This window comes from Denticeps clupeoides, chromosome 3 (assembly GCF_900700375.1).
Source record: "Denticeps clupeoides chromosome 3, fDenClu1.1, whole genome shotgun sequence".
Lineage (NCBI taxonomy): Eukaryota > Metazoa > Chordata > Actinopteri > Clupeiformes > Denticipitidae > Denticeps > Denticeps clupeoides.
In genome coordinates this window covers 21,335,466-21,362,053 of record NC_041709.1, presented here as the reverse complement: position 1 = coordinate 21,362,053, position 26,588 = coordinate 21,335,466, and the positions used below count along the sequence as shown (strand labels likewise).

The window sequence follows — 26,588 nt, the reverse complement described above, 5'->3', positions numbered from 1 at the left end:
TTTGACCCGGGCACAGACGTATCAGGCGTCTGTACATCCCACCTTAACGAAGGAGAGGGTCCTTTGGCATCCTGGATGGCCAGAGAACACAGAGCAGTGGCCCCAGTGCAGCACATTGGACCGGCAGGTGTTGAAGACGTACAGGCTGGGCCAGGGTCGGATGTCTGGGCCTTAGTCTCCAGGAACCACCGGAGAGGACCCAAGATGCGATGAGGTGGGAGAATGGGTTCGGGGTCAGAGTATAAGGAATCTGGAGTGTGCTGTCTGAACAGTGGGTTGGCTTTTTGGTTTGTGGAACTGGGAATTGCTTGAAGAAAATGGCCCACCTCGCCTGACGGGGATTGAGTTGCTTGTAAGCTTTGATAGTGATTAGGTATTGATGATCGGTCCAGACCAGTAAGGGGGTGTCACAGCTTTGCAGCCAGTGTCGCCACTCCTCGAGTGCCCACTTGACTGCTAGCAGCTCATGATCCCCCACCCTGTAACGCTGCTGCATCGGAGTGAACTTCCGTGAGAAGAAGGACAGTGCCAGCACTCACCTCTGACACGTCCACTTCCACAACGAATGGAAGTGAAGGATCTGGATGTTGAAGTACAGGAGCGGTGGTGAAACGAAGGCACAGGGACTTGAAGGCATGGATGGCCTCTGTGGTCAGGTAGAGGGCGTGTAGAAGGTTTGGTGAGAGCAGTAAGTGGTGCTGTGACTGTAATGTAGCCACGGATGAAGCGACAATAGAAATTCGCAAACCCAAGAAACCGTTGCAGCTGTTTCAGCGTTGTTTCCTGTCCAAGCTGAATGGGTTCCCCCCGATTGTCTGGAGGAGTGACGGTGGTTCGAGGTGATGAAAATGGGGGTCAAAGGATCCAGTGCACAATTGGAGTCGGAGCCGCTGTTTTTGGGAGAGCCAGCAGGTGGCGATCAAGTTGGATCAATGATTCGTATGTTGCTCTTGGCTGACCATCTCGCTGCGGATTCGGGGGGCCTGTCCGGTGGGACCCGGCATCTCACACAGGTGACTTGACCAGCCGGGAGCACTATGTCTGTACCACCCGTCCTCAAGTGACCATGCGGTCTACTTGGCTCAGCTGTTTGAATTAAGTTTACAATGGTCTCAGCATCAATTGTGACTGGACCATTACAGGCCCTCCATGATGTAAACACCAAGGTATCGGAAGCTGTCCACTCTCTCCAATGGGCTCCTGTTGATGACAGGGGTCTGGTAGTTCCTCTCCTGCTTGGTACTAAAGTCCCCTATTTACTCTTTTGTCTTGCGGACGTTCAGATGGAGATTGTTCCTTTGGCACCAATTCTCCAGATTTCAACCTCCTCCTGGTAGGCCGTCTCGTCGGACAGTGTTGTCAGCAAACTTAATGATGGTGGTGGAGTTAGTAGTGGCTGCACAGTCGTGGGTGTACAGAGAGTACAGCAGGGGGCTCAAAACACAGCTGAGTGCTGAGACTGATGGTGGCTGAAACATGTCTGCCCATCCTTACTGCTTGTGGTCTCCCAGTTAGGAAGTTGGAGATCAACTGATGCAGAGATGAGCTGAGTCCCAGGTGCACCAGCTTGGTTGTGAGTGTGGAAGGGATTATGCTGAACTGAAGTCAATGAAAAACATTTTAACATAATCTCCCTTAGGAGTGTCAAGGTGGGTGAGTGCTGTGTGGAGGAGATGGGAGATGGCATCATCTGTACAGCGGTTTGGATGGTAGGCAAACTGTAGTGGGTCGAGTGTGTCTGGCAGTGAAGAAATGATGAAGTTTCTGACCAGTCGTTCAAAGCACTTCCTCACTACTTAGGTGAGGGCTAGAGGGTGTTAGTCGTTTAGGGAGGCAGGATGGGGTTTCTTTGGGACTGGAACAATGATGGACTTCTTGAAGCAAGTCTCCACAGGATCGGCGATTGAGATAAAGAGAGGTTGAATATTTCTGTGAACACAGGTGCTAGCTGGTCTGCGCAGGCTCTGAGGAATCTACATGAGATTCCATGTGGTCCTGCTGTTTTCCTGGTGTTCACTCTCCTGAAGACTCTCCTCACATTATTCTCAGTGATCATGAACATGTTTTTGGTGCTGGCAGTTGCTTCCTGTCTGCAGCGGTAGGCACTTCTAGCCTTAGCATCACCAGCGTCTTTATCTGCAGCCTCGACGCGAGCATAGAATGTGTTCAGTTCATCTGCCAGAGACACGTTCGCATTCGTCATACTGGATGTTGGTTCTTTATAATCCGTTATTGTCCTTATTCCCTGCCACAGGCTCCTAGAGTCACTGTGTTTGAGTTGTGACTCTAGTTTCTTCCTGTAGTGCTGCTTTGCCTCCTTCACCGCTTTCCCGCTTGTCCTAAAACTCCCACAAAGCGTTTGTGTTGTAAGGTTCCCGGCAGGACCAGGCCTGTCCCGGCAGGGGACATCCTGACACCTCAGAAAAACCACGAGAACCAGGCCCACAGACTATTATTTACCAAATGGTCACAAGATCAAAGATTGACCCCCACGGACAATTATTACCAAATGATCACGAGAACGGGTGGATGAGATCTCTCCCACAGACTCTTCATCCTGAGGATGGCGGGAAAGCCCCTCCCACCTCTGGGGGAAGCAGAAGGGTTCCTTGGGTGTTTAATTTGAGTACAATATATATTTGGAGGTATCATGACAATACATGCGTGTTTAGATTTATTCTCATTGGCTCAATGTCCCCTGTCATCAGATATAAGATATAACAAATATGTTAGTACTAAAACCAAACCATAAACAACATCAAAGGTCTCCAACACTTGAGGGTGTCGTATAGTGACCCCCCCCCAAAGTGATCCAAATCGAGGATACATAAGGGAAGGTCACATGCCAATCTGGGAGTTACTGCATTCAGTCTCTCCCACACATGCTGCGGTTTTAAGAACTTTGCTACCTGTCTTTTATCGAGTGCTGTGTGTAACATCTGTTGGGTATGTTGAATTGATTTTCATTCTATCATTCTATCTTGTTTTGGACAATTAAGGAACTGTATTTACTATATCTGTAGAACTGTGAAGATTATGTATCATAATAAATGTAAATATTGATATCCTTAATCTCCCGTCTTGTTATAGAATATTCTGTCAACTAAAGTTCTTGGTTATAGGGGGAACTTTCTGATCGTATTTATGTATGTATGTTTAAAGAACTTCTTGATCCTATAGCACGTAAGCAGGTATTTTATGTGAACCGTAGAGAGTTCCTTTCTTCCTGCCCCTGGTGTGATCAGCCTGTCAGTCGGTGCAAATCCGCATGGTAGAAAGTTATTTTATTAATTATACTTGATTTATTAACTGGCCACTGTTTTGCTGATCAAGATTCGTTAAGTCAATGCAAATTTGCAGAGTCTTTAGTTCTCCCTAACTTTCAGTCCCTATTGTCCTCTTCATTCCAACTACCCATCTAAAGTGAATAGTCTTGGTAGCTATATGGGAGTCAGATAATACAGATCTAAGACTATTTATCCGGTTGAATAACGGTAGATTCGTTATTTTATTTTGCGTCAAAAAACGTCATACACGCTAAACCCTTCACCGTCGTATCAGGTTCCGTTATTGGGCTGATAGTCGGGTTTTACAGTGTGGATGGGGTGACGCAACTCCTATAAACTCCAACTCCTATAAGCAAGATGGAGCCTCCTGTCACTCAGTCATTATTTGCCTTTGCCTGCGAAAGAATTGGCCTTCATCATCGTCAAAGCCTTCCCTTTGTCTTGCCTGTTTTCTCAAATGATGCTGCAGCAGATCAACTTGGTGAAAATTCACCTGCCTCCTTGCGTTACTCCGCACTGGGGTTTTCATTTCTGCCTACTTGTGCTTGATCACTTGTCTCGTTTGTCTGCTAATCACGATCATTATTAAGTAGGGTGACCAGACATGCCCGCAAGATGTGAACCTGCTCACCTTTTTGCACTTCGGTTTGAATTATGAACTGTTAAAGCTAGACAGGTTTAACGTTATTATTTTGTTAATGAGCTGTGTTACCTATAGATGTGTACAGCAATTACCTTTATTTTATTTGCACATTTTATTTTTCTAGCCGCAATAAAGCTGCAATAAATAGCTTCTGAAGTTCAAAACCTATTTTTAATGTGTATATGTGATGTAGATGTGGTAATACAATAATCAAGACAATAAAGACTATGTGCCACCAAAATTTCTAATCATTGCAAACCTATCTGGAGGAGATTAACATTAACATTGCATTCAGCGGAATGAACAAAAGGTTAAGGAAGAGGTCCAGAGATCTACTCAGTCTGGGTGTTCAGTTCACCTACTGTTCACTTTGCATTATACAAAACAACAGACACACGCACACAGTACATCTGAGTAAGAGCCACTGGAACCAGTTTTCACTCCAGCAGGTGAACAGTAAGGACATCAGGGACCTTGTCTGATGTGCAGACACACAACTCAAGACATTTATAGAGTCATGTCCGCATGCTAAAGCAAACAGTACAGCGACAACAAAATCAAGACAAATGAATAAGACACTGAAGAACAATGAATAAAACTAAATATTTTGCACAATGAATAAAACTAAATATTTTACATATGCTTAAAAAATATATAGACCTGACTAAAGTGATTGAATTAATCAAACTATTAAAAAGATTGTTGTACTTAATCAACAAAAAGTTTAAAAGATCAATGCTAGTTATTACCTTGTAAGTTAGACCAGTAAAGTATTTTTTTAGAGCGCAATGCAGCTGAGAGATTAATTTTATGCTTAAAATACTTTTATGATAAATGAGCAGACCATCTACCGTGACCCCACACAAACACCAAAGTTCGAACACCATCAATTTCTGCTGGCCCCTGTTGAAGGGCATTCATTCTCCTTTTATCTCCGTTCATTTATTTATTTACTTTAATTAGCAGAAATCAAGTCAATTACGATGTCACATCATATATTTTAATATCCAGGAACATCACAATATACATACATGTGCAAATATGTGCAAGGACACTCTCAGACACAGTTAAACACAGTGTGGAAACCTTTTGGCATGTGTGGACACGTTGGCTGATGTGTGTTTGGTGTGAAAGGACAAAGGCAGTCAGTGGCATAGTTTTCATTTCAGGACTGTTGCATTTCATAGACAAGTCTATTTTGCTGCATGGTCCCTCTGTGTGTGTGTGTGTGTGTGTGTGTGTGTGTGTGTGTGTGTGTGTGTGTGTGTGTTTTTCAGGCCTTCCTGACGATGCGGCCACTCTTCTTCCAGTCTCTTCCCCTCTCTGCTCTCACAGTCTGGCTACTCACATGCCAGGTACCCTGACACACACGAGCACTGAGGGAGGAGAGAAGCATCAGATTACACAGAGAGCGAGAGAGAGAGAGAGAGAGAATGCACCACACACCTGGAACTCCACATGAGCGCGGCGCGTTTGCGCGGCTTGGCCGCCTGTCTCCGGTACTGCATCCAGCCGCAGACGAGCTCATGCGCGATCATCACGTAGAGCAGGAAGATCAGCAGCGCCGGCTCCATCTCGGCGGCATGGGCGCGCTGTGCCGCTATTCCGCGTCTGCAGGCGATGGAGCCGCGGAAGCGGCCGGTTGTCAATGGAGACGAGCGAGACGGGCGCAGATTGGCCGGGCGCGAAGCGCGTGGGAGGCGATTAATGCACAGAGATGCCAATAATACAACACAACTTGTTCGTTTCTGCGCCTGAGCCTTTGCGTAAACCACACCTCGTTTACACCCCCTCCAGTTCCATTTCCCAAACAGTAAGGCACAACAAGGCAAAAAGGGGAACGATGTGATGTGGAGGTTTGGAGGTAAAGAAGGGCTGCAGACCAGGCAGAGGAGGATGTTGCTGTGGAGACAAGCTGGTTGCTAGGAGAGATTTCGCCAATAACCACAGGTATTATATGCATTACTGCTGTTCGCAAGCTGTCTTCCATGAAGCATTCTGCGCAGAAAATTACAATTAGGTGCATGTAATATTTGAGATATTGTAAAATAAGTAAAAAAAGAAAAGCGATTTGCATAAATGTACACAGCTCCATGCATTTAAAAACATTATACCATTTTAGACAAATTGTGTAAATTGCAACTGCAAGGACGTTTTGTCAAGAAGAACATACTGTTTAACAAATAGTTTTGTTTTATTATTTCTTCTTCTTCTTATGATTATTATGTACATTAATTTTCCCTGTCGTTTTTTCTCATTGCAAATACGCCCACAGTTTTTAAGCTACATTCATGAACTTTGAAGGAATTAAACTTTGTATTTTGTAGATGTCTGTGTGTGCTTTATAAGCAATTTCAAATTCCAGGTTTTCTTTTTTAAATATTATTTTTTCCCATTGACAATTGGTTAATTGTGCAGTTGATCATGTGCACAAATCTCACATCTTACATCTTGCAAACATTTGACCAATCAAAAACATATGGTGTTAGCCAGAAGAATTTCTGAGTTTTGGTCTAATCTTGTACAAACGTGTAAGTGCTGACAAAAAAATTGTCTTGAAAGTGTACATAGAATCATAGAGACCATGTTGTGTAATCAATGTAAAATGTTTTTAGAGTATATCATAACTATGTAATCAATGTGTAATTAAGATGCGTGAAAATATTTTAATGAATGTTTAAGCTGTCGTAAACACATTGGTTTCCTTCCTTATTGGAAGAGATATTGACATGACACCATGTAACCAAAATAGGCAGTATCACTATTTCACAAAACGGTACACCCTGATGAATCTTTTAAAAGCATGCTAGTATACACCAGACAGCAGTGATCTTTTGGTGGTAAAACAAGGTTAAAAGATGCTTTGTTTAAAAATATAGGGTCTGAAATTCTCTTCCCTCCATAACGGATATTTACAACACACGCTGCATCCGGAAAGCCACCAGCATTGTGAAGGACTCTACACATCCTTGTCACGGTGGGCTGGACATGGCGATGAAGGAGGACACATACGCAGGACTTCACATGACAGGGGCTTAATACAGACTGCACACGACAAGGGAACATCAACACGCAATGACCCGACGGCGAACAGACACGATAGAACAGGATAGTTTTATACAATTATATAAATATACAACAGGTGAACACGATCAGGGAACAAGGGAGTAACCCCTGCCGGTCCGGATCATGACAGTACCCCCCCCCCTGAAAGGCACAACCTCCGGGGGTGCCCCACAAAACGGTCCATGAAAGGGGGGGGTGGAGTCCATAAGGACGAGTGGTGGCTGTCCTGCACCGGCGACGTCAGGCCCGGGACAAAGCACGGCTCGTCGGTGGGGGTCCGGCATCCTGTCCGCCTTCCGCAGGCACCTGTCACTCTGGTCAGTTTCCAGCTCGCCCCGCTGGAAAATCCGCTGGCCTCCTCATCTCGGTTAACGCCGGGAGCACCGGAACTGCGCGACTGGTCTCCTCGATCCCACGGTAGCTTTTCGTAGGCCATGAAAGTCCCACCGCACAAATTCGTCGGTACTCCCCGCCTCCAGAATCGCCAGGGGGAAAGAACATGGACAGCATGAGAGATCCTCTCGACCCCACGGTAGCTTGGGAAACCGATAAAACATGACATGGATCATGGCGGGGAACTGGCGATTACTGGAGGTGCGTCGCTGGAATCCGGACGAGACGGCAGCATCGGGGGATGTCCATACATGGAACCTTGGACATGGAACTGCGGGGCAGACGTCCTCCCGACCAACCACGGCTCCCTGGATCTCAGTGGGGCGTCGATCGGCTGCGTCCACATGTGGCCGGGTCATTCTGTCACGTTGGGCTGGACATGGTGATGAAGGAGGACGCATACGCACGACTTCACTTGACAGGGGTTTAATACAGACTGCACACTTGCCTCAGTTAAGCTCAAAGTTCATGACTTGGGGCAAGTGCCAAGACAAAAACCACTGCTGAGCAAAAATAACATTAAGGCGTGTCTCAGTTTAGTCAGATAACATCTTGATGGTCCCCAAGACTTTTCTGGAAACAGTCTGTGGACTGATGAGACAAAAGTTTAACTTTCTGGAAGATGTGTGTGTGTGAGTGTGTGTGTGTGTGTGTGTGTGTGTGTGTGTGTGTGTGTGTGTGTGTGTGTGTAGAATCTGGTGTAGAAGTAACACTGCGTTTCAGAAAAAGACCATCATACCAACAGTAAAATATGGTGGTGGCATTGTGATGGTCTGGGGCTGTATTGCTGCTGCAGGACTAGGAATTCTTGCTATGATTAATGAAACCATGAGTTCTGCTGTCTAACCAAAAAATCCTAAACGAGAATACTGGATATTCTGTCGTAGGTAAGCAGTTTGAATGAATCTTCGAAAATTTATTTGATGAAAAGCATCTCCAAGTTGAGGTTAAAACGCCCATACATCCTGCTGAATCTTCGTTTGATGAAAAGCATGTCCTGTGTGCAGAACTTGAGGTGAAAACGCCCATACACTACATATACACACACACATACACACACACACTGTATATAGAATATACATATGATGTCAAATTTTTAAAAAGTCGTCCCTCTGCCCATAAATTTCCTAGGTTGGTGTATCAGAAAGTTACAATTTTAAGTAGTGGTGGGCGAGGATGTTGACAGCCAAATCGTGCTATATGTTAGTTCGCTTAATACCCGGCTTATACAGGGCAGTGGTGGCCTAGCGGTTAAGGAAGCGGCCCCGTAATCAGAAGGTTGCCGGTTCGAATCCCGATCCGCCAAGGTACCACTGAGGTGCCACTGAGCAAAGCACCGTCCCCACACACTGCTCCCCGGGCGCCGGTCATGGCTGCCCACTGCTCACTCAGGGTGATGGGTTAAATGCAGAGGACAAATTTCACTGTGTGCACCGTGTGCTGTGCTGCTGTGTATCACATGTGACAATCACTTCACTTTAGATGGCTAAACCAATCGAAGTGAACTATGGTGCCAAGCAACGGTGCCACCCAAGACACCCTCCCATCCAACCCATGCTCACGGACCTTCCTCAAGCCAGCCATCTTCCTGTTCTCCTCTGCCCCGGTCCACCCCAGCCTCATCACCTCACCTCCCTCCCCACTGCTCCCCATGGAACCAGAGCTCCTTCCTCGCCAGTATCCACTCCCCGTAAGATGACTTGTCCCCCCGCTCCTAGCATGTCTGCAAGTGGGTCCCCAAACTCGCACGTTGACAGTAAGAGCGGGCCATCTTCTGGTGCAGCAGACATGGAGACCATGCAAGGGACGCTGGGCCAGCTGATCACGTCCCTGCAGCTGCAGCACGTTCCTCTCCAGGAGAAACATGACACGCAGTGCCAACAGCAGCACGCATTTCTCCAGGTCAGCTCCGCTCTCACTGACCTTGCTGCACAAGTCACTGCAGTATCAGCCAAGCTGTCCCCGTCCTTAGGCTTCCACTCTCTGCCTCCACGCACTTCCACCTCCGCGGGTCTCGCCCCACACCCGCTTTACAATGGTCATCCCAGCAGTTGTCGGGGCTTCATCACACAATGCCGTCTTCTTGTCTAAATCCTCCCCCCCGCTCTGCCACCACTGCTCGCTTCTGCTGTAAGAAACCCAGGCCCGGCCAACATCATGGGCAACGCTGGTGGACTCCGGGGCGGCCATGAATCTGATTGACATCCATCTGGCCACCTGGCTTCATCTTCTGATCACACGGTTTGATCTGCCACGGTTCGATCTGTCATGGGACTGGACAGTAGCCCACTGGGCTCGGGTCAGGTACTTTTTCAGACTGAACCCCTATTCATCTGCCTTGAACCTAACCATAATGAAACCACAATATTTTATCTCACCACGACTCCCCATAACCCCATTGTATTAGGCTACCCATGGCTGAGCGTCCACGAGCCCCAAATCCACTGGACCACGGGCACCATCAGACAGTGGGAACGTCAATGTGTCCACCACCAACCCAGGCAAGCCACGCCTGCAAGCCGAAGGGCAATGGATGAATACATCATGTCATCCCTAGCTAGTGGCATAATCTGTCCTTCCACCTCTCCCGCCACAGCCCCATTCTTTTTTGTGGGTAAGAAGGATGGTGACTACCGGAAGCTGAGTGCGGTGACCAAGAAGAACTGGTACCCCCTCCCACTCCTGAACACAGCCTTTGAATTCCTGGCAGGGGCCACCATCTTAACCAAGCTGGACCTCCAAAATGTGTACCACCTTGTTCATATATGGGAGGGGGACGAGTGGAAAACCGGAAATCCGGACACTACAAGTACTTGGTCATAGTTGAGTACTTTGGCTTATTCAAAAGCCCAGCCGCCTTCCAGGCACTAGTCAATGATGTGACCGCTCCCCGTACGACAACTTGTCCCCTCGCACCAAGCATGCTGCAAGTGCGTCCCCAAACTCGCACGTTGACACACAGTTATCTTATCAGTTTAATTCTACATTTCAATATTTCATTCATATTTTACTGCTAATTTAGTGTAAATGTATTTTTAATTTTTTTATTATTGACTGTCATTTAATAAATATAAGTCTGCACAAGGAAAACAGGTAAACAAGATAAACATATTTGTCTACTCCTATGTAAAAACAGTATTTTTAGGACAGGTGAGATTAATTGCGTTAAACATGAGATTAATCGCGATGAAATATTTTAACCCACTGACAGCCAAGGTTGGGATGAGTAACTATAGTCACAAGTAAGTAAAAAAAACATGGTTTTATACAATGAAATGGTTGAGGATTTTGCTCAGAAATTGCATCTGCATGAGCACTTTTATCAACCGAGAAAGTTAGACAATAAGATAGAAATGCTTTTTTGTTCTAACCAATGAAGTACAAGAAGCTCTGAACACATCAGTTCATGCTTTCCAACAGTGTTACCTCAATCGCTCAGTTGCACAACATAACATAAGTGCAGCATCAGGAAAAGGAATTTACTTATGATAGAATCTTCCTCCTTCCTTCGCCACGCTAACGTACTAATTTTTGAACATGGTCCAAACGTCACCAAATTTTATGTGATGCATCTTGGCCACGCCCTGTTAGCATTTTTGGAATAAGCATGATATCATTAGCATGCTAACATGGCAATTTTTTAACATGCTCCAAATGTCACCAAGTTTCACTTGACCGCCTGCTCTGGAATTTTTGTTTTTTTAACTTTTAATTTTTATTAGTCTTAGTCATGTCCATTCTCATTTTAGTGCGGTCAAGTTTCAGTCGGCTAAAACTATTTTGGTCTTACTTTAGTCAGAATTATCCATGACTATTAATCTAGTTTCAGTCAACGAAAACTGATGACATTTTAATCGACAAGTAGCCAGCTGACCTGGCATGTTTTAAGTTGATTAGCCAAGGCCTTTGCTTCCTCTGGTCCATCCGCATCATCGATAAGCTCCATGTGTAGCTGAGTGGTTTCCTCTTGGAGGCAGCTGTTTGCTTCCAGCTCTCTGTGGAGTTCTTCACTTTCAGGATTCTCATTGTCTTGAACTTGTGTCTCTTTTAGCTCCTGGAATTGCCTTTTGAGCTCACATTTAAGCTCTTCTTTTAGCTGTCGCTCATGCCCCAATTGGAGTTTAAGATTGCGATTATGAATTCAACAGGCTAATGCAATATAACGATCTGACAATCTTTTATGAAGCGCCTTGTTAAATCCTGTTTTATGATTCTCATCGTCACCTTTGGCTCTTGGGGTGTTTGAATTTTTGGATACAAGTTTCCTTTTTGGATACAAGTTTTAATGTTCTAGTCCAAAAAATAACTTTTACATACTCACCATCAAAGATAAATTTATGTTTACTGATTGACTGACTGACGTTTTGACATATGTGTTATGAATCATGCACAAATTTCTGTTTCTAGTTTAAATATTGAAATAAAAAATGTTCCTTATATCCACAGCCTCTGAATTTGAGATTAATGTAGAAAGGGTCCCATAACATGAATTTTTCTTCTTAGTGGTCTTAGTGGTTCCCTAATACTGTATCTGAAGTTTCTTTCTGAAATTCAGCCTTGGTGCAGAATTGACGGCACTTTGAGTCCCACAATGAGATTGTGGGACTGTTTGTAGCTTTAAATGCTAATGAGGAGAGAGATGAGATGAGGAGGAGAGCAGCCTATAGAATTGAAGGGGCATTCATAGAAATAACGTCATCAACTCCATTCACCAACCACAATATTTGGTGCAGACAGGAAGTCGTGTTGGCATATTTCCAGAAAAATATAATTAATCCACCGGTTCTTCTTGATTGCACTTTAACACACACACACTGATGGATTTATAGAATATCAATATGTCATATTAAAGCCTATTTATGGTGATTGTGTCATGGTACATGGAGTGAAGGGACAGAATGTAGTAGTAAGATGAGACACTTTTATTTAGACAAAAGACCACAAAGGAACAGGGGATGCAGCCCAAGACAAAAGCAAAAATGCCAGAAACAGGACCAAACTCCTGTATAAGGGAGATAAATGGCACATATAAGGGGCATACAAAGGGCTGAGACAGATGGAACAGGCAAACATTCTGACAAACAGTGAAGTAATGCCCCTTCACAGCTCCATGATGACAGCACCCTCTGGTGGCTGCAGGGGTGACACAGTTGGGATGTCACCGATTCATCATTTATTGAACAATTCCTTGATGCAGTTTTCAGATCAGCAGTGGTCCATGTTCAGGAATACCAATATTACATCATTCACAGGATACTGCTATTATTTATGCCCAGTTTCCAGACCTTTTCTTTGTTGACCAGATATCTGGTATGTTAGCACTGGTCCATGGCATTCTGCTCCAGAGCCTGATGTAGATATCACAAGATCAAGATCCTGTCTTAAAAATCCAATTCCTTTTAAATTTAGCACTGAAAGAGAGACAATAATATATAATAAGGGAATAATAAATATACATTTTTATCCACTGTTGTAATTTATCTTAAATTACCGGGCAATTTAGGTTGGCATTAAATTGTCCAAAATAAATACATTAATATTGTACAGTTTTAGAATTACATTGTTTATATCTTTCTTGTAGTCCCATCCAGTAATCAAATCTACAAAAAAAAGAAAGAGAATATGGAAGAACAATGATGTACTGCCACGTTGGGTGAGATTGCAGCAACAGAAATGAAATTATATAAGGATTATGCTCACCAATAAGAATCATCACTCAGGTCCACTTCTGACATATTTCTTGGGGGCACATTCACACAGTCCTGCTGCAGGATTTAAAATGACACACCCGCACAACCGCACACATAAAAAAACCCATCAGTCCAAACTTTTCAAAAGAAATGTATGATATTTGGAAAAGTGAACAGGGTTAATATGGCAGCACTGCTCAAGACTCACAGTCAGCTCTGGGTCAAATGTATCATTTCCGAAGTCAGAGAATGACATTCTCTGGGCAGAGTCTGAGGCCCATACTCTCCCACGCAAGTAAAAAACCAAGACGACCACCAAAGCAATCAGCAAGACAACCACAGCAATGGAGGCAGCTATGGCTGCTGTGTTATCTGGGGAATGAGGTGCTACAGAGAACAGAAATGTTAATATTGTTGATACATCAATGAACAGATGAGAAAAACTCATCTGTGCGTAACATTCCTGAACATTCTGATGATCAGACTAATCCAGTAATGGATTGCCATAATGCTTATACAGAATAAAAGATTGATCTCTGGATAGTTTTGGTAAAGGTGAAAATCTGCACTGGGCTCTTACAGGCTGGAAGATCTGAGTGTGTGCAGAACATCCCCTCCCTGAGCTCTATGTCATCCAGGGCTAACACACCCTCTGAGCCTTTAACACCCTCAAACACAACCTGCACACACACATAAATACATAGACATATGAACAGGAACACTTACATGAATTTTAATAAACACATAATAATAACCGCATCCAGGTTACATGATTTGAGTTTAGTTTTGTTGATAAATGTATTTTTTCTATGTGAGTTATTGTATTTGTGTGTGTTTTGTGTATGTATGTGGGTGGGGTGTGAATACATGTGTTGTGTTTGTGTGTGCTACCTGGTACTCTTGTGTACAGGTGATGTTGAGCTCATATCTCTTCCATTCCGATTTTCCTCCACTGACAGTGAGCAGCCGCTCCTGTGTCCCCACCACCAAACTGAGCACTCGCAGCTCACCATCATCTGTAACGAAAAGGTTCATCATCCCCCCAACCCTGCATTTGATCCGTAACACAGTTCCTACTGTGTGCTGATGCCTGTGTTTGTGTGCAAGTGCAAATGTTTTTACTTACAGTGTGCAGGGATGTAGACCCAGAAGCGCAGGCAAGTTTGATAAGTAGGGGGCAGTACAGGACTCAGGAGGCAGGCGCTGAAAAGGGAGGTGTTCTGTTGACTGCTTGGAAGGAAGAGGAAGTGACCTAAACGTTGAGGGACAGAAGCAGAAAGGTAAATCTCTCTTGCTCATTTACACATAGGTGAGCAGAAAGGAAGCTCACAAGTCCATACACACCCTTCTCTGTGCCCAAAGTGTGGTCATGCGGGGGTGTGGGGTAGTGTTTTTCTATAGCAGCACTGGTCACCTCCCAGTCTAGCTGGTCCAGGGAAGAGTTTGGGGTGTTATACCATCCACATGGTCTATGCTCCAGGTCACACAGAGCACCTAGCATATACAACAAATATACATAATTTGCTGGCCAACACGGTACTAAAGGTCTACGTGAACTATGAGTCCACTCACCTGGAGACGGACAGCTATGCGCTGAAAAGCTTACGTCATCAATGGCAATGTAAGAGCCAATTCCGCCACCACCCTTTACTTCAAACTCAATCTGAAGCAGGAATAAATAAACTGAGAGCTGAAATGAATTGAAGGGGGGACGCACAATAAAGGCTCCTTGGACCTCCTACCTGACAGCTCTCAGAGCAGCTGATATTAGCGCTGCCATGGTGCCACGTGCCGCTCTGTTTCAGGACATTGCTGAAGACTTTCGTCCTTTCTCCTGACTGAGGCTTAATAAATGCAGTAAGAGAACCTGCATGACAGCCCACATGCAAGGCAACTGAACTTATACGTTGCTTTTATGTTGTATAGTTGATTTATCAGTTATCATAAGTACCTGGTGTGACTACATCCATGCTGTACCAAAAGCTTACACACCCTGTGTTTGGATTTGGAGGGTGGACAGATGAGGTGAGGATTGATGTGCTACCTTGTGGGAGAAAATCTTCACCTGTGTGTGCCAGCATGTAGTGCCCTGCAGACACCATACTCTTAAAATCACATATATAGTGCTAAAGACCAATATTATTTCAGGCCCGCACTCACATGTTCAGAACACTAAAGAAAAACATCAACACAGTTCAGTTGCATTCTACACTATAAGCGTAGTAGACAAGAATACCATTCTCAGTCTCTAGCGTGTGGTCTGTTTTAGGGCCAGTGCCAGAGACTGCACGCTGGCGTACCCAAAGGGTGGAGCCTGTGGAGGCATATCCGCAACTCTGAGCCTCAAACGAGCACGAACTAGGCACAGAGCACGCCCCAGGCACCAGTGCAAGGTCATCAATAGCCACCAGGCCATCAAAGCCTGAACGTACTGCTTCAAACACCAGCTGAGGAGAGCACACAAGAGGCAGAAAGAAAGCCAGAAGTGTTAGAATGTTTCTGCTCATGCTCTCAGTCTTTATCTGAATTCTGTGAAAACCTTTATGAGACATATTTGAGCACATGGCCCAAGGGCGTTAACACAAAAAAGGTTGGGTGACCACATAATCAAGCTTTGACATGGCCATCTCAAGTCCCTGACCATTAAAAGCTGTGGGGTTTATTAGGTGACATGACAAAGACATAACTAACCAACCTGGATGATCTGGAAATATTATGTTAAATAACGAGAGGGTTCGCAATGTAGAAATGTATGGTCTAGAAGAGTTTTTGCTAAAAATAATAATTTATTATACATGGAATTTTTATATGAGGATTTATATTATTCTACATGAAATTAAGATTTTAAAAAGTTCTTGCATAGGACACCATAGTTGCTGGTGAAGAAAAGTGCTGCTGTTCTTTACATATGCATTCACTAGCCCTAATGTTTCTCTGTGGCTGCACCTGGAAGGCTGTGAGCTGGGGGGATATTGTGCACAGGGATTCATGCCATCTGTTGCCATGGCCACCACTTCGAGTCCATAGTAACTGCTCTGGGCCATCTGGGTAGAGGACCTTAACATTCAGAGTTCCTGAAAGAGAGAGAAATATAGAGAGTTGTCCAATATGCCCACCAACACAAAGCAAAAAAACCATCTGCGTGGAAAGAAGCCCTGGCAATAATACCAAATTTCCAGATGTGCCTCGTAAAATAAAAAGATTTGGCATTGCACTCCATACATACCTGTGTCCGGGCCATACATTCTGTAGTAAAAAGATAAACAGAGAGGACTTGGCGTGAATGGATGTCTGAAGGAGACCAGTCGTCCATATGGACCAAGTAGGGTTGCAGTCCACATTTCTACCACCAGACTAGAGCCTATAAATCAATCGATAGAGAGGAGAAGATGGGGGTGGCTCTCAACACTTGTATTGCTGGATGCAGCTGAAATGTGAATACAACACAAGATCTCACACAGAAATCACAGCTTTTCTAGTGCTTTTCTGTTCTAGAGTGAGGGCCAAAGCCTTCAGTATACACCTTCAGTTCCCTGCTGACCTGATCCGGTGGTGTGATCCCCATCAGCAACCAGCTTCCAGTCATAGTTATCTGTTTGGTCCTGGTACCAGCCACATAATTCCTCCTCAAAGTTACAAAAGAGGCCTGCCAGTAAAACAAATACAACTTCTGAGGGACTTACTCAAAAGCTTTTATTGTGTACCCCATTAATCTTAGGAATTAGCACCACATTAGACAGCCTTTCCATGTTCTTTAATAAAAACATTTTACATATGAAGAATGAAATGGCCAGTGGTAATGAAATCTATCCAGAGTGAAAAATACATTTAATCCTGCTTTCATGGGACAGAACACTTAAGCAAGGCTCAAACACAAACTTTATTTAACAGGATGAGCAAGCAGGAAGACAAACAAACGAGACCATTTGTCTCATATGAGATCTGTGAGTATGTGAACCTCTTAGCTCAGTTTGAAGGTGTAATTAGTCAGGTGGGTGCCCTGTCCTGAAACATGGGAAATGTTTGGGGGGGCTGTCCCTGTAACTACTGATTGTATGTTGTTCTTGATAAGGGCGTCTTATAAATGCCGTAAATGTAATTATAATGTTTTGAGTGTATCCCTGTGTAACAAAATACAGAAACCAAATTAACGTTACTGTTCATGGGGTTGTGTGTAGGTGGAAAGACACAGAACATTGCTCTTATGTGGAAAATTCAGGCTATTGTAAACATCTTTATGGGACTGATGAGTGTTTAGAAAAGGAAAACATTGCATTCCAGGACACATTCCATCTGTGAAACATGATGGTTTTCATAATGGGCAAGTCGAAGTCTTGAACTTAATCCAGTTGACACTATTGTAGAAGGACCTGAAGTAACCAGTTCATGTGAGGAAACCCACCAACATTTTATCATTGGAGCTGTTCTGTATGAAGGAATGGGTTACAATGAGAAATTCTAATCTATAGTCACCAGGACCTGGTTTTGAATTATTTATAGTCAGATATATTCTTTAGGTAGAAATCTGGAAAAATGAAAAGACTTTCAAGCAAGACTGCACCCCTTTACTATGAATTATAGAGGTGTTTAATATTAAATAAAATAAAAGAAATTCCCACTCACCATTGAGAATATCTGGACTGTAGCTGGGATGACAGTTAATGTAGCGAACGTCTTTCACTGCTATTTGGGAGCTTGAAGAGATTTCTGTAGCCAAAGCACTGAACTCTAGCTGGGGCACAGATAAAATCAAGGCAAATCACACAGAGAGAATAAAACAGATAGAGAACATGTGACATAGCCTCCCCACTTACCCTATGACCAACTATTTTATACAGCTCGCCCTTCATTTGAAGGGTTGAGGCCAACAAAACAGCACATGTTACACAGCATTACATTGAGTAATGCACACATGCACATGGTTTGTAGTAGTATTTAGGTTTATAGATATCTATAGATATTTTAAAAGAACGATTAATGACATAAGACTGTACTTGGAAGCGATGCCGCCTTTCTCCAATGTAGACATCCTGCTTACTCCACTCCCCTGGCTTTTCGGAGCTCCGGCCACTGAACTCCCACAGTCTAGGCTGAGGGCCAAGCATGCTGTCAATCACCCGGAGTGAAAGCTCACCTACAGCGCACACACACCAACAGCACAACATATGCTCAAATCACCAACATCAAAAATGTTCATGAGGTCGTGACCTTGATTCTGGACATGACCCTGCTTGGGAGTTACGGGTAATGAATAGTGTGTGAGTAAATTGTCCAAGAGGTCTGAGCTGTGGCTTTTTTGTGCAGGGGCCTTTTTCAAGACAATCAATACTAATGTGATCTGTACAAGTCATACGTGGAAGGTAGGTTACCAATATTGGGACTAGTGCCAGAGAGACTGTATGAGAAAGACAGGGAGCAGGACACTCCGGAAGGCCCCAGCAGAGGAGTGCGAGTCTGGGCTTCAGTCAGCTGCTGGCCGTCTGCGGTTGATACAAAGAGAGACTCCTCTACATGCACACACACACACACACACACACACACACACAGAGTCACATTACAAACAATCTATTGTCAAAGTTATTGCACAGATGAACACATAGAGAATACTCACCTGCAGAGGTATTCTGCAGCAGCTTCCAACCCTGACTGCCCACACTGCTGTCAGTCCAACCAGAGCTGCCCCAAGCATATGAGAAATCACCTGAAATATTACAAAGAAATTACATAACAAAGAATCTCAATAAAAAAAAAAAACACGAACTGTATATCTGCCATTTCGAACGAATGCACAAACACACCACACGCCCCTTCATCCTCAGCTCCACTGCAGTCGGGGTGAAAGTCACACAGCAGCTCTGTTTCATCTGTGCAGGGGTGAGAAGGGGGCTCTGGATGAGCTGGTTTGGGTGCTGTTTCTGCAGGAAAAAAATAACATGAGATTACCATCTGCATAATACCAGGTCTCATTTCTGGGTGAATCTATTGCACTAGAGGGCACTCTTTCACACTGTTTAAGAAATAATGAATTCATCACACAAAATATTTTTTGTGGAGTAAAGATATATGATCTGCACATTTTTCTGCACGGTTTCAGGAACAGGATAGGAGTCAGTCTGACTGATGACAGTTCAGCACTCATTTACATTTACTGTATTTATCACATGCAGTCTCCAGAGAGACATTAAGTTACAGGGACAGTCCCCCTGGAGACAAGTCCACTGCTAATTTCCTAAGGTAATGGGTTAAAAGCAGAGTGTGCACAGTGTCAATCACTTCACTTTCACTTAAAAGTGTCTTGATCAGGGACACAATGGTAGTAAGTGGGGTTTGAACCTGTGGCTTTGTTGTCTTCTGGTTCATAAGCAAGTTGTGTCTACTGCCTACACTCCAGTGTAATTTAATTCCATCAGAAGAATATATACAAACCCCTGGAAATCAGTGCCCCAGTCGCACCATGTCAGAAATCCCTGTGTGGCCTTAGATGGAGCTAGGCCAAGATGGGTGAATCAGCAGAACACAGGGAAATGAAAACCAGAACGGTGGGTTTGGGATCCTCACCATTGGAAAAGCGGCAACCAGGAGACATAATGATGCTGTCGATTCCAATGCCCCCATATGCCCCATCTCTGACCGCACCAACAAATAAAATCTGAAAAGAAGGAGAAAGCAACACAGAACGGAGGGGAAGGGGGTGAATAAGGGTCACTGCTCGTTCCATTGAGTTTAGCCAACCAATGCTAATTATCAGTCCGGGGGTACCACCAGCCTTTATGGTCTACCACATTCAAGCCACATTCTTCTGAGAAGTGCATTTGTTAATCGTGGAGCCCACCATTAATCTGGCTGGACTGGAGCAGATTTTTGAAATGCACTGGTAGTTTCTGTGTTTAGGACTCCTGACGAATGGCCCTGCCTTCTGGCTACACTGGTGTAGGCAAACTCAAACAAGCACAGAAAAGCCCTCAGCAGCTCTGAAATGCTTTAGTCATGTTAGGCCAAGCTTACGAAGCACACATAATAACACATTCCTCTTTTCCACAATGAACCTGCAAGATGAAGTGGTCCAAAAATACCAAGCGCTGCACTTTGTGATCTTCAGCTGTGATTTTACTCATACACAGTCAATGCAAATGTCAGACATATTGGAATCATGTGGAATCATTTAACATGCAGTTTACTCTAAAAGGGAGATGTTATGTATATTTTTAAATATGTCATAAATCTTTTAACAAGGCATGCACACTCAATTAATTCTCCACTGCTCCACTAGATGTGTATGGTTGGATTTTTACATTTTTGTATGATTTAGGATGTACCAGGCAAAACAAGCAAACAGCACAATTTTCTTTCTCAATTGCCAGACTTATGCTGATTTTTTTCCACAATACACTCTCATGCAATGTGTTGTTACCCATACTTGGAAGGTGCTGTTGACAACAAACTCCACCTTGGCCCGGACCCAGAGGTCACCCAGAGCACCTCCCCTCTCCCAGACAGGGTAGATCTGATGCTCAGCCACCAACACGGACACACCCCCACTGCGTGGACCGAACTGGTGAGTGTACATCACCATCTACACACATGCATAAACACATCTGTATTCAACATGTAGCATTTGAATGTGTTTTACACACTTTACTACTACTATGTAAGTAGCTGATAGCTGGGGTGCTAGTAGCCTAGTGGGTAACACACTCGTCTATGAACCATAAGATCCAGGTTCAAATCCCGCTTACTACCATTCTGTCCCTGAGCAAGACATTTAACCCTAAGTTGCTCCAGGGTGACTGTCCCTGTAACTACTGACTGTAAGTTGCTCTGGATAAGGGCGTTTTGGTGACTGTAGCTTTAAATGCTAATGAGGAGGAGAGAGGCGGGACGAGGAGAAGAGGTAAGGTAACCTTTCACCTTATGACAACAAAAGGGGAGACATTCCAGATCTGAGCTGCCGCTCTCTGAACGGCGAAGCAGAATGACCAAAGCACCCTTTATACATATCACCATTTCTATTTACTGCACGACCCTAGACAGGCTAGGGGACTCCTATTAATGTAAAATAATCTCACAAAGGGACACTTTCATGATATGAGACCTTTAAAAGTGTTCTAGAGAGTGCCAGACAGAGTGATGAGTGTGAGGGTTTTATGAGTGCATATGCCCCACAGGTTGGGTGTGAGAGGTTAGAAAGATTAGTTCTGGAGTAAAATGGATGAAGCAGTGCTGAAGGGGACAGCGTAGGGATTGAACTTCAATCGGCATGTTGGTGAAGGAAAGTAGGTACAGTGTCAAAGAGAGGAATGCTGAAGGTCAAATTCTGACACTGTAAGTTAGTAACAGGGCAAGCGGAGAGTGAAATAGTATGACATAAAGACATAAAAGTGTAATATTTGGTTATGTTTGCAACATTTGCATACTGTTTCATTGAATACTTGCAATATTTGCAGTCGCCAAAGCATTTCACTGCATATCATGACTATGTATGTGACAAATAAAATTTGAGTTTTGAATTTTTTAGGATTAGGAATGAGTGCATTAAAGAGACAGTTAGGGTTTGATGTTTTGGAGAGATTGGGAGAAGGATGCACGGGGTTTATTGATGTGATGAGAGAGGACATGCAGGTGGTTGGTGTGAAAGAGGAAGATGCAGAGGACAAGGGGAAATTGAAATGGTTGAGACCATTGTAACTAACCATGATCTCACCCCACTTGTAACAAAATGTTGTCATGTGAGGGCCAGCACATTATCATCACTTTTGTGTCTTTTTGGGTTAGGGTCGTGGGTCATTTTTGATGGCCTGACTTGAAAAAATACAAATTCACATTGCACCAGTAAAAGTAAAAGTCCTACATTAAAATTTCTATTTGAGTAAAAGTACAAAGTTATTTGTCTTCAAATGTACTTAAATATCAAAAGTAAAAGAACAGTGATTTATTGTGGCTGTAATGTCTCATTTTAATTAAATCGATTAATTTTAGGTAAATATTTGACATACATTTTTAGTGGAATGCCATTAATTACTCTGCCATTAATTACTTTATCAGACACCCTTATCCAGAACAACTTACAATCAGTAGTGACAGGGACAGTCATCCTGGAGACACTCCGGGTTAAGTGCCTTGCTCAGGAACTGTGGCTTCAGACCACCTTTATATATTTTTGGCACAGACTAAGTCTTTGGAAGCTGAATCTGTGAAAATTGTAGCGCTGAATGCTAGTACTTAGTGTGAGTTACTGAGTGCTCCCCGATATTGAGAACTGATGCAGAGATTTAATGGACTAATGGACATTTTGTTTTTTAATCTACTACTGTATTATGTGTAATGTAATATATGTGTAATAATTATAAAATATAACAGCTTGAGTTTTTAATATAAGCAACATGTATTAGATTATATATGTGGTATGCTCATTAGTAAAGGGTCTGAATACTTAGGACCATGTGAAGAATTTACTGACGAATTTACTTTGTTTCTGTCCACCACTGGTTCTTGGACACAGACATAGATCATACCTCACATGGATGTTCAGGTGTGGTCGGCTGGAGCAGAGGGCTATGAAACGCTGACCAGTCCGCGGTCGTGTTTTCAGATGTGGTCAGATACAGAAAGTGACCTGTCAGCCAAAAGCATATTTTATTATACAGCATTATATATACATTAAGGCTGAACTGGGTGTAGCTTTTTTTTTCACCTCTGTTTAAAATGGAGAAATAAACATACTTGGTCACACCCACTATTCCCATGGAGACAGCTGTTCCCACCTGAGGCAGTGTTTTCGGAGTGATCTCTCCCAGGTCCTATTCTGTGGTCAGATGTTGTTAGGTTGGTCTGTAATGTTCGGTTCCATTTCAGGGGGGACATAATTTTTAGATCCCACATGCAAAGTCCCTCTTCAAAGTCACACCGCCAGTACCCATCTGGAAAGAATAGGAGGGTACCAGAAGAATAATCTTACTACTTCATTGCAGATTTCCACCTCTTCAGGATATTTGTAATTCATAATTCCTTCACCAGGATTACACTGTACGTCATGAATTAATTCATAATGAATTCATTCATTCATTAATTCAATCACTCACCTGTCTGTTAGTGATTTATGTAAATTGAATTGCGGTGGTAGAATTCCTGTGTTATTCCTCTTACCACACATGAGCTCATCTGAGCCATCACCACAGTCATCTGTTCCGTCGCAAACCTGTTGCTGCATTACACAGTTTCCTTGTGTACAGTTAAAGAAACCTGTATCACATCCCCCTGCAGACACTGTCAGAGTGAGAAAAGGGGAGAATCTGTGAATAAGTATTTTTCAGGTCACGTGGAGATGAGAGAACTGAAAGACACACATACCTGGGAGAGCGCAGTCTCGGAACTCTAGCTGGTCCACAGCCACATCTCCATAGCTGCCCACACTTCGAGTTGAATGCAACTGGATGTAGAACGGGGTGTTAGTTCGTCCAAGAAAAACAACAGCTTCTCTCCAGCTGCGCACACTTGTGGCTTCAGGACGCCACACAACAGAATGCGTGGAGTTTTCTCGCCACACTGATGCCCAGAGTGGCACATCACCAAAGCCTGTGTTTCCTTAAATGCAGATAACATATACTTACATTAAATAGCGCTCTTGTGTATAGTCGATATTTTAAAAAGTTGGGTTCTGAGATATTAACCTAATGCTATTTGCAGATCTGGTCCTAGTGAACCAAAGAGGCATTTCAATGATTGCTATCTTAAAGCACTTGAAAGTCATTCTGGACAGGAGTATCTGCTAAAGGCTGTAAATACATGTGAAATGTTAAATCATCCTCACCATCACACTCAAAATATATGTATGAAGTAGATAAATAATATGTGGCGGCAGATAAATAAGTATTAGCACAAAATTTCATTTGCATCTGTCCAGACTGAATTTTCTAGTTTATCAGCCTGTCAATCTATCAGAAGACCATTTCTTAAGACAGATTATTGTGTAAAAAGGTAAAATGGTAGATTAAAGGTAAAAAAGCTAGATCAGAAATTACAACCAATCAGATTGGCAGTTGGTCCTTAACTAAATTCATTCCTCAATGGATAAGGAGGTGTGGTCCTACCTGAGTCCCACAAGAAGTATCGAATTATCAGCCGACAAGTGGCAGCGGATTGTTGCATCAAAGGAGACTTCAGCACCGCGCTATGAGGGGACTCTGCTGTCACATTGGTCACACCCATAAACCTGCCTATGCCCACACACACACACAGTATGACAATATTCATGGTGACAAATGTACAAAAACACTCCTAGCAGTATTTCGTCCACAAAAAGTGTGCGAAAAAAACTTATGCCGCACACTTGGGGGGGTTAGTCTCTATTAACACATCTAACTCAAATCAACTGGGTGTTAAGTTAACGAAACCGTTAAGACATTATCTTAATTACATATTATCTGTGTAATGAGGTACATTAAGGTTTCCAACATATAATTAATCATTCTGTTTGAACTGAATGTATGCCTGTTGTTTTCATGCTTTTGTGGACAATGTTACTGCAAATAAAATGCATCTTGTGCAACTTGACTTTTGTAATGAAATATTTCACTTGTGCAGAAACTCTTTTTGTACACTTATTTGAACCCTAGTTTGTAAAATGAGTCTATAGGTTGAACCTGACCGACTTACCTGTGGAGCTGCCTGTGGTGTAGTCACAGGAGGGGCCGCTGCTGGGGAGTGTGTGTGTGTGCGTTTGTCCACTTTGCATTTGCTTCCACGTGTAGATGCTCTGAGATGAAACGTCTGTCCAGCCACACACACTCGCATCTTCAAAATCACATATAAACCCCTGACCTTTATAGCCTGGCGCATGCAAGAACACAAGCCATTTTCAGTAGCACACAGAAATGAAAGAAGAAGAAATGCTCATGCTCATACCCACACAAACGACCTCCTTTAATAAAATCGTACCGCAGTCCCGTTCGTCGCGGCAGTCGCTGCAGTCACAGACAAAGTTACACTTCTGCTCCTGGGTGACCACACACTCCAGCCGTCCATGCTCAGTCACATACTCATACCTTTCTTGACCGATTGCTGCAAAACACCAAATACCACGATGGTCCAGGCGCCTCCTCAGTTCACACAGATACAACACAGAGCGTCATACTGAAAAGTCTTTTTCCGAGGATGTGAGCATGGTCCCTCGCCTTTCAACAGGATTCAAAGGTCACGCTTTTACCAATCAACTCTGTACCGGAGGAAATTACAATGCACCGAACAGGGTTCTGTGGAAAGTAGACGCCATCTTAACCCTCTTTCTTCAATTAGTAATGTTTAAGATGACCAATTAGTTCAAGCATATAACTAGATGCAAAATAATGTTAAAAATTAAGTGCCACAACACTGTCTCATGTCAGTATATAATGCAGCAGGGTGTTATTTAATAAATAAAATAATATTTTAGATCCACGAAGAACCATGCGCAGAAAGGGACCGCAAACTCACCCAGCTGCAACTGAAGCAGAACACACACTATCACCAGCCTGAGGATTCGGCCCATTCTCACACACTCTCATGTACACACAGCCTTCTTCTGCCTTTCCAACGTCTAGTCCCAGACACTCCACGTGTTACACATTACACCAGCATCTCATGGAGCAGTGGAGCTGATCAAACTCATATACACAGATAACAAGTGGACTTTACACACAGAGTGATCTTTCTAAGTTAGAACACACACACACACAACTGTGACAATATTCATGAAAATATCAACATACAGGCTTAGCCACACCGTTGCTCCTCAACCCCCATTAAACAGATAATCCCATGGGGTAAATCTTCAGGAAGCCTCGACAGCTCTTAATGTGAGGTGCCCTGTTTTTTTTGGCCATGTTCACACCCTAATCTGCCAATCATTTCCAGTACTAACAGGTAAAGGTCACTGAAGACTTTCGACCTTTACACACGGCGTTAACCTGGTGAGCGAACGGCATTCCAAATGAATGTCCTTTGGACCAGTTAGTAGGAAGAGTAGAGAACGGTTCATTATTTTTCACTGCCGTCTTAAATGGCCACATCATGCAACTTGATCTACCACATGCCGATGTTTTAGGCTGCCGCTGCAGGCAGAAAAAAAAACTCTTTTGCTAGAAACCTATAGGGGAGACCAATTAAACTTAATATTTGACAAATATATACTATAGGGTGGAAATCGCAGGCCAGCTGAATGTGGGATGGTTTCATCCACCAAACCACCAGACTGCTGACACTTCATTGCATATATATTATTTTACATAAGCATACTATATACATAGCTTTTTTTAAATCACAAAAACATAAAATGTAAAAGTGGTTAAAAATGGTTGAAATTTTGACTTTTAGAATACTGTAACTACAGTGTTTTTCTACAGCAAAATTCAGGAATATCAGTTTGAGAGAGTGATTTAATTTCTTACCCTGCAGAAATAGGTTAATACCTCCAAAGTAAAAAAATTATAATTCCAAACTCAGCTGAATGTTGCCACTCATTTCAAGCGCAGAAAA

The 26,588-nt window shown here is 43.4% G+C and overlaps 1 protein-coding gene across 1 annotated transcript; it reads right to left on the bottom strand.

The window, feature by feature from the left end:
- Positions 1–12,609: 12,609 nt before the first annotated feature.
- On the bottom strand, positions 12,610–25,672 carry mamdc4 (MAM domain containing 4). Its single transcript, XM_028974012.1, has 30 exons — positions 25,548–25,672; positions 25,014–25,136; positions 24,732–24,905; positions 24,167–24,292; positions 23,427–23,660; positions 23,223–23,342; positions 22,841–22,996; positions 22,592–22,692; positions 20,497–20,652; positions 19,638–19,728; positions 18,878–18,994; positions 18,691–18,780; positions 18,449–18,586; positions 18,074–18,213; positions 17,703–17,811; positions 16,621–16,725; positions 16,306–16,440; positions 16,026–16,153; positions 15,316–15,526; positions 15,031–15,168; positions 14,822–14,946; positions 14,652–14,742; positions 14,424–14,573; positions 14,206–14,331; positions 13,971–14,095; positions 13,660–13,759; positions 13,288–13,466; positions 13,090–13,154; positions 12,949–12,989; positions 12,610–12,800 (listed from the first exon to the last, which is right to left on the bottom strand). Coding segments are annotated over exons 1-29 (3,609 nt in total). The 5' UTR covers positions 25,603–25,672; the 3' UTR covers positions 12,610–12,800; positions 12,949–12,988.
- Positions 25,673–26,588: the final 916 nt, after the last annotated feature.

Bases quoted from the DNA above. Each gene is read 5' to 3' on its own strand.
- mamdc4 (XM_028974012.1), bottom strand. From the start codon at position 25,602: ATGGGCCGAATCCTCAGGCTGGTGATAGTGTGTGTTCTGCTTCAGTTG. The intron at 15,169-15,315 runs GTATTCTTGTCT...TGGTGTCTGCAG, and splicing joins CACGCTAGAGACTGAGAATG to GGCACTACATGCTGGCACAC. The intron at 14,332-14,423 runs GTGTGTATGGAC...CTCAACGTTTAG, and splicing joins CACTTTGGGCACAGAGAAGG to GTCACTTCCTCTTCCTTCCA.